This window comes from Sinocyclocheilus grahami, unplaced genomic scaffold (assembly GCF_001515645.1).
Source record: "Sinocyclocheilus grahami isolate Dianchi unplaced genomic scaffold, SAMN03320097.WGS_v1.1 scaffold177.1, whole genome shotgun sequence".
Lineage (NCBI taxonomy): Eukaryota > Metazoa > Chordata > Actinopteri > Cypriniformes > Cyprinidae > Sinocyclocheilus > Sinocyclocheilus grahami.
The window spans coordinates 226712-235623 of NW_015505356.1; the positions used below are offsets into that span (position 1 = coordinate 226712).

The window sequence follows — 8912 nt, forward strand, 5'->3', positions numbered from 1 at the left end:
TATATATATATATATATATATATATATATATAATATATATAATATATATTTTTTTAATAAATTATAATAATGTTACAGTATTAATATTTTACTGTTTTTAAATACAGCCTTGGTGAGCCTAAGGCACTTCTTTCAAAAACACAAACAAAAAAATTCGTACCAACTCCAAACCCAACGGTAGTGTATATATCTTATTTCAGAAGTTTAATCTGTAAATTACCTTGTGTTCACTGTACACATATTTCTTATCATCTGGATACAGCAGGTCTACCACCCCAAAGTCTGAGATCTGTACTATGTATTCACTCTTGAGTAGCACGTTGCGTGCAGCGAGGTTCCTATGGGCTATGCAGTGCTCCTCAAGATAATACATTCCCTAAAGATACATACAGATACAGATGTTGTGTATAAACATTACGCACCAATACGTTTTGTGTTACAATGCTATTTCTCATCTCAGTCATCTCACCTTTGCGATCTGCACACACCAGTTGAGCAGACGCTGAGGATCCAGACTGTCTTTGTGTTGGCGAAGGTGTTGCAGCAGGGATCCGTGAGGATTGAGCTGGGTGACCAGCTGCAGACTCGTCCCCAGACAGATCCCAAGGTGACGCACTATATACGGGTGATCCAGGCTTCCCATCGCAAGCATGTGCTGCAGACAGGTGAAAAATCACTATGAAGGCGTGAAGCAACACATGTATGAGTGTAAATTATTGCAAGCTAATGTCTCACATCAGTAATCTCTGTGAAGGTCTGCCGGCCACTGCGGTCTTGGATGATCTTTATAGCCACGGGGATTTTTACAGAGTCTCCTTCAGGAATCCAAAAGCCCTGAGGATAAAGTCACTTAAACTTAATCACAGTTCAGAGAACAGGTAATGGAGTTTTGCAAAGGCAAACTTAATGCGGGAGTCATTCCAACCTTATTCACAGTGCCAAAGACTCCGTAGCCCAGAAGTTTGCCCTTTCGCAGCTCTTGTGGTTTTAGGATGCGAGCATGCACTTTTGTCCCCTTCTCTCCTGGATCCAGCGGCTCCATGCTCTGTGTGGAGACAGGAGGAAATTTGCATCATATAATATAGACAACCAAGGAAGTACAGTGGCCATCAACAGTTTTTTTGAAACTATGGCAGTTAAAAATGTCTGAATATCACAAATACTTTCTGGAGGCAATGTTTACTCAGTTACTCAGTATCAATACAATACAATATTAATTCTGTATCACCAGACAAGCTTTGCTACTGTATATGTACAAATGTTTGGGGCCTTTAAGATTTGTTATTGATGTTTTCTAAATAAATCTCTTATGCTCGCCAACTGTAAAGAAATGTTTTCTATTTGAATATATTTTTAAATAAAATGTATTCCTTTGATGGTAAAGCAAAATTTTCAGCAGCCAGTCAGTCCAGTCTTCAGTGTCACATGATGCTTCAGAAATCATTCTAATATGCTGATTTGTTGTAGAAGAAACATTTCTTTTTATAATCAATGTTGAAAACAGTTGTGCTGCTTAATATTTTTATGGAAACCTTAATTCATCACTTAAGACATTTTCTTTTTAAGACAATTGCTTTTTACTCATTTACTTTACTATTACTTTACAGTCACTTTTGATCAATTTAATATGTTCTTCTTAATAAAAGTAATGTACACTTTACAGTAAATTCTCATTTTTAACACTGATTAATGTATTAACTAACAAGCTCTAACAATGAACAATGCATTTTTACAGCATTTATTAACAGGACATTAACTAATGTATCAGATACAAATTTTGATTAACATTTACTAAGATTAGTAAATGCTGTAAATGTATTAATCATTTTTAGTTCATGTTTACTAATGTGGTTAACTAAAGTTCACAAACGAAACCTTATTGTAATTACAAAAGCATGTATTCATATAAAAAAAGTCTTACCTATTATATAGATTGTAAAGATAAATCACTGTATTTTAAAAATGCATGGAACCTTATTTTTACTTTCATGTAGGTTAAGTAAAGAGCAAATGAAATGGCTCACCTCACCACTCTCCAGGTACCTTCTTAGTGCTCTTTTGCGGCGGATGATCAGGCCTCTGTGATACAGCATACCAAGCACAAACAGTGCCAGGAGCACGATGATACCAGCAAACACAGCAACTGCTATACCTGCGATCTGAGAACTATTAGGAAGGTGTTTAGTTAAGGAAAACATAATTGATGTTTACATCTGAGTTACATCTGACAACATTTGTACTTTCTAATTGTAACCAGAAGAGGGCACTACTAACCTGTTCACAAGTCTGTCAACCTCTATACAGTTTGTAAGTGAAGGGCCTGTGCATCTGGTGAGGGGGCAAAATAACCACAAATGAATTTTTCATTTCGTCCACAGCATTCTCAGGTAACCATTAGAATGATTAATTAGAACTGACATCTGTTTAGACACATTAGTTTAGTTTTAGCGTGAATTACCCTCTTGTGCAGTTAAGGTGACAGGGCTTACAATGACCTTCTGCATTAGGATATTTAAATATGGTCTGACCCTTTTCCCCGTTCACTCCATTAGGACAAGTAGAAACGCAGTGAGGGCCATCCATCAGGTTCGAACATGCTACACACTGATCAGCACCCTGATGCACAAAAAAAGAAAGACAACTTATATAAGATATTTATTAGTAGAACATGTAATCCTGTCACTAAGCACCTAAGACAAACAGTTTGCATGAATTTCTTTTATTAAGTCACTGTCAAAAGTGATGTATTGCACAATGAACAGTTCTGAAGCAAAGAGCCTGCAAAGCCTGTCTGGCAGGTTACTGTAATCACGCGAACATGCAGACATTACACAGAGAGTGAGCGGGTTGGATTTTTTATCGTAAAATAGTTTTGTTTACAACATTATCATAACACCCTCTAGCAATATCATACACAGTAAGAAAGATGTGAGAAGTTGATTAAAAATGTGTCAAATAGGCACTGTTAAAAACAAAGACTTGGACATCATAAAGTTTAAGAAAACAAACCACATGAACAGCAGATCTAAGCCGGGGAAAATCTGAGCTATTTTCCTCTAAGCGGGGTAAAATCTAACTAAAAGAGGATACACACACTGCGTTATTTTACAGACTACAAAAGCTAGGATATGACTTGCGCACAGGAACTTGTATCTGACCTTTCAAGTTTTTAAAAGAGTTGATTCATGCCTAAAATGGATTTACAGACTGACAGATGAAATCTATAAAGATGAGAGAGGGAGAAAGCTATGGGGCCCCAAATGTGACAAAATGACTTGAGAATCACAATTTCAAAAATAATCAGTCAATATTTATTTTATTTTATTTTAAGATGAGAAAAACTATTTCTGAAATAAATATGTAGTGCCACATTTGGACCAGTATTATTTTAGTATTATTTATATACTATTAGTATTTAATATTATAATATTTTGAATGAGCTTTTAATTTGAATTTCATTTTTAGTTATTTTGTTATTTGGTTTTGTCATTTTTATTTCAGTTTTACTTCAACAAAAATGAGAAATATTGGCAACTGACATTTTTTGTCTAATATTTATATTTTATTTCTGTTTGATTTAAATGAATGAAAATAACAATGATAATGACACTGAAATGGGCCCCCGTGGCCAGCTAAAGCAAAATGAAAGAAAGAAAAGGCTAAATAAAAGTGTTGCATACTTTTCCTTGGCATGTTTGTTTCCCATTTTGGGGTAAACACTCAGGGTGACAAGCAAGGCACTCTCCATTCTCTGTTGCAAACTCCCGTGGCTCTCTGTGGACACACAGAGACCTTCAGACACTGACCCAACTTTCAATAAACTTATAGTAAATCTACAAAACACACTGACCCAGAGTAGAGGTTGCAGTGGGATACACAGGTGCCATGCCGACTGTGGATCCTGCACGACAAACACTGCTCAGGCCCTGGGCCCCAACATCCTGCTGCTGAGCACAGTGGGTCACACACATGGCCCTCTTCCTCTGTTTACATGAACACAGACATGCAAAGCAAAAGATTGTTTGTGTACAAGTTAACGATGGACGACAAAATAATAACATACATATGTGAAACAAGTAGTATGCATTCTCCTGTTAGGGGGAAACTTAACTTACCACACTTGATCTGGGGTTTGTTGTCCTTGATGTCATTATCACGGTTACCGCTGACGATCTGGCTCCAGTCGACGGTGTGATGGTAACACAGGTTTTTATTTTGAGTGATGTACACACTGCCATCGCTGATCTCATGCAAGGAACGCAGTCCCAGAGATGTGAGCGAGGGAATCTTCATCACCAACAAAGAGAAGGGCCTAATGGAGAGGATGAAATAAATGAGAAATAGGAAAATGAATGAAGGAAGGGACAGATCCACAGTGATTTCTCTTGAGAACTTAAATATAAGCACCCGTGCCAGATCATAAAACGAAAGTAGATGAACCATTCATGACCCTGAATATTTGCTCATACATGCCCCTCTTATCCTTATGGAAACATTTCACAACTCATCAGGAATATTGCCATCATTACTTGGAACCCACAGCAGGAAAAAGACAATGTTTGTGCATGTGATTGAGAGAGAGAGAGCAGTACAGAAATACCGGTTCTCAGACAGTTAGTTTTGCAGGTTGCAGGGAGTACATACCTCTTGGGGCTGCGGGACAGACATAAGCACATGTGGAGAATGAGGGGAGTAACATATAATCACAGGGAACACAAAAAAACAATGGTGAGACGCACAAACAATGTTAAACACTGCAGGATTAAAAAGCATTAAAACACTAAGTGGAGAGACAAACATTTTAAAGATTAAATAAACATGGGATGTTACTGGGAAATGACACACAAAATAATGACTGATGTGCTGCACATGCACACACTCACAGGGTCCAAAATTACCATGACAACCCATGAATGATATTAAAATTCTATACTATTTTGTCGAAACAAATTAAAAAAAAATACTAAAAACTAAAATCTATCTTTTTAAATGCTTGAAGTAAATTTAGGCATCAACATTATAATTTACATTAAGAAAATGGATATTTATTTTGAGATGTACTTTTTGAGACTAATTAAATTTGAGAATGTTTTACTTTAAGTGAGCATTAGATGGTGGTAAAAGGAGTGTATACAAATAGCAAATGAGTGTAAACAATTAGATATTCAATATTGTCTAATATATACACTGCCATTTAAATGTTTGGGATCAGTGAGATTTTTTTTTAAATAAATGAATACTTTTATTCATTAAGGATGTATTAAATTGATCAAAAAAATGATCAAGTGACAATAAAGACATAATGTTTCTAAATTTACAAGATTTCTATTTCTATTTCAAATAAATGCGATTCTTTCGAACTTTCAATCAAAAAAATGACTCAGTTTCCACAAGAATTATTATTAAGCAACACTGTTTTCAATATTGCTAATCATATGAAACGTTTCTTGAGCAGCAAATCAGCATATTAGAATGATTTCTGAAGGATCATGTGACACTGAAGACTGGAGTAATGATGCTGAAAATTCAGCTTTGCCATCACAGGAATAAATTTCATTTTAAAATAAATTAAAATATAAGCATAATATAAATATATTTCACAATACTACTGTTTTTACTGTTTTTTGTCTTGGTGAGCATAAGACACTTCTTTCAAATACAAATTTTAAAAATCTTACCCCGAACGTTGTGTGCATCAGTATTGAACAATACAAGTAAAAAAATAACATCTTTTTTTGTAATAACAATACTGCAGTATATACATTTTCATGGCCAGTAAAAAATATTCATAATAATTCCCCCATGTGAATTTGCATGTGTGGCAAAAAGTTAATATTGGACCCTGCGAACATATATAAAACACAAACTCCTACACACTTTCAGTCTTACTTGTGTAGAGATCTTCCCTGAATGGTAGTGAGACTGGAGAAAACAGACAGGTTGCTGAGTTCATCGGGCCAAGACTGAATGTTCAAAATTCCTACAAATCACACACACACCGAATGACGTAACAAAAACTACAGCAACAAGAGCATAAACAGAGAGCAATCAGTTTAAGCCTAAAATAATTAGCATACCAGTAATTTCTCTGACAGTGTTAAACACTTTGAGTTTTTCAGGCTCAAGAGGTGGTATGTTATGATAGACGTCTCTGCAAAATAAGAACAGAGTGGATATTAGCATAAACAATTTCAGTAATGGACTCCCTGTGGCCGCTCATCAATCAGCTCTGTTTATTCATCAGTTAATACTATGTGAAATCCTGTTGAAGACAGTGAAAAAACCTGAGCTTAGAATTAGCCAATGAATCATACGTAAAAGCCTAATTAAAGATTTCGATGACATTACAAGGTCTAGAATATAGCACTGACTGTTTATGGCACAGTGTTGTTCAAGTCTGAAAGAGCTTATCAAAGAGTGTTTATGTGTGTGTCTTACCCTTTGATACCTAAGATCAGAAAATGTAGACTTCCTTGGATCTTGGTACAGTTGATAAAGCTGTCTATGTTACTGGAGTCCACTGTCTGTCTATGACTTGCTCCCGTTCCCTCACATACTACACAGAGAAAGAGAACAAATCTGAGGGACCACATGACACCAAATTAATGGTCTCTTATTCAAGACTCATAAGCATACACTGCATTCAGCTGCTGTGGTCCAGAAAATTAAATAACGGTTAGATGGACACTTTACCTTTGGGGCATAAGCCAATGCAAGGTTCACACTGCTTAATGCCATTTTTCTTTTTGTCTTTTTTCCCAGGAGGGCAACTGCTCACACATGCACTGCCATCCACAATAAAGTGTCCTGAAAAAAATATAAGGAAAAGGACATCCATTCTACACATCACACTCTTCATTATGTGTCTTAAGAGAGCTATGAATGTGCTTTGTAAACTACCATTTTTACAGCATCATATACAAACACAGTTCTCAAAGAAGAGCCACCTGTCATGAAAGTATATTTTGCATCATTTCTATTAAAATATCTTTAAAAATACGTATATATACATAACATTTCTATAAATAAAAATGATTAAAATTATAAAAATATATGTATTTTGAATTATTTAGTGGTTATTTGTTTTTGGATTTTGTGACTTTCTGTATATACTTCTGATGGTAAGTGACAGTGATTTGATTTGTTCATATTGCTTAAGTCAGATAAAAAAAATATCATAAATATTCTTAAAATTTCCATAAACAAAAATTATTCATATTATAAACTATATGTATTTTAAAGACTATTTATAAATAATTAATATATATATATATGTTTATGATTTATGATTTAGTGTTTTTTTCAGTGACTTTCTGAATATGCTTTTAATGGAAAGTAAAAGTCAATTTTCTTTAGTATACTTTTGGTATCTCTGATTTGATGTTGCTCAAGACTAGCAATCATTGTGGTTTAAAACCATGTATTATGTTGCAATTCCTAAAAATGGCACCAGCAATCTCTCCTGTGTTTTATTTACTCTCCAACGCCAACACAGGTGGTGTTTGGCAAGTGTTAATTGTGGACTCTCCGGCCACAAATTTAATCTAAAAGTACAACACAGTAAGGGGAGTGGTGTAGCACCATTCAAATCTGGCATTTGTTTAAACTTGTGTCATGTTTACCATGTTATTCATGGTCTGCCATGGATACGTCAGCGCAGTTCTGATGCACTGTCAATGAGCCATATCATCCAAATCTCTCACTGAATGCTTCCAGAGTTAATTTACAGTTCATTTACAATAATTTACTAACGTATACATCCTTTCCACCAGGTTTCAAACCAGCTATCTTTATCCACCAAGCCACCATTTCCCCAGAAACTGGTTATTTATTTTCTGGCTCATGCTTTAGTAAAACTCTCCTCTGTGGTAAACTGAGTTTAATGGCTCGTAACTCACCGGGACATTTGGGTACGCAGATGGAACCATACTGATACATGGCTTCAGAGTTGGGCTCCAGCTGAAAGGTCTGTCGGTTATACACCAGAGGCCAAGGGCAGTGAGGGACACAGGCGCCTGAGTGATTGACATGTCGACAGGCCTGTTGGGAGAGTATCAGAGTCAAAAGCCTGAGAAAAGTTTGTTATAATGCTTTGTTTTGTTTTCATTGTATTTGTCTCTTACAATAGATGTGGCCGGTCTTGAGCAATTAGAGTATAATGGCAATAGTGCTAGTACTCACAAAGCAGTCTGTGTCTCTTGGTCCAATGCAGCCTCCAGCACACTCTGTGTGGCAGCACTCATTAGGGTTGGTCCCGAAACAGTGGCCATGACACTGAGGCGCACACACTGTTTTTGTCACTGAAATATACACAGACAAATTACCTTAGTATGGTTTTGTATAACAGTAGGATATGTATTAAATAATACAAACTGCAAAGTATCACACAAGATACACTATAATTCACAAATTTGGGGTCAGTAAGAAAGTAGAGAAATTTTGAAAGAAACTGAAAGCTGAATCTCAGTTACTCACATTTCTGGCACTGATCTTTACGTGGACCCCAGCAGAACTCTCTGCACGCAGAATCACAGGATCCTATGAAACACACAGAGAGGTCAATGATCTAAATCAATGAAATTACAGGGATAGTTCTCCCAAAAATAAACATTTTGTCATCAGTACCAGACATTCATTTGGACCCCATACTGTCTCATTTGATCTCATTTTGTGCTTTTGTTTCAAAACAATTTTGAAAAAATGTCATCATTGGCATTTAAAGCCATTGGTTCTTGTTCCTCACAAAAAAATTAAATAAAGTTTGAAAAGGCATCAGAAAGCCTTTTAAGCTACTTTTATGATTCTTTTATGGCTCTCTTTTGTCTTTCAAATCATCATCATCCACTTTCCATACATGGTAAATCACAGCTCAAATCTTGTTGTCTTTCTTTACAGAAGAACTTGGATGGGAC

General features: G+C 35.7%; 1 protein-coding gene across 2 annotated transcripts in view; it reads right to left on the reverse strand.

Annotated features, from left to right (window-relative positions):
• erbb3b (erb-b2 receptor tyrosine kinase 3b) overlaps nt 1-8912 on the reverse strand; it is a 23940-nt gene that overhangs the window by 5434 nt on the left and 9594 nt on the right. The window contains exons 5-22 of one of the 2 annotated variants that reach the window (XM_016283790.1): nt 8476-8538; nt 8182-8300; nt 7899-8040; nt 6694-6807; nt 6439-6556; nt 6078-6151; nt 5890-5980; nt 4645-4653; nt 4116-4312; nt 3851-3983; nt 3681-3774; nt 2459-2616; nt 2275-2328; nt 2025-2166; nt 926-1045; nt 736-834; nt 470-655; nt 221-376 (exon numbers count right to left, since the gene is read on the reverse strand). In XM_016283790.1, the coding sequence (XP_016139276.1) occupies nt 221-376; nt 470-655; nt 736-834; nt 926-1045; nt 2025-2166; nt 2275-2328; nt 2459-2616; nt 3681-3774; nt 3851-3983; nt 4116-4312; nt 4645-4653; nt 5890-5980; nt 6078-6151; nt 6439-6556; nt 6694-6807; nt 7899-8040; nt 8182-8300; nt 8476-8538 (2069 nt within the window). The remainder of the gene's footprint in view (nt 1-220; nt 377-469; nt 656-735; nt 835-925; nt 1046-2024; nt 2167-2274; nt 2329-2458; nt 2617-3680; nt 3775-3850; nt 3984-4115; nt 4313-4644; nt 4654-5889; nt 5981-6077; nt 6152-6438; nt 6557-6693; nt 6808-7898; nt 8041-8181; nt 8301-8475; nt 8539-8912) is intronic. The other variant, XM_016283791.1, reaches the window with a different exon arrangement.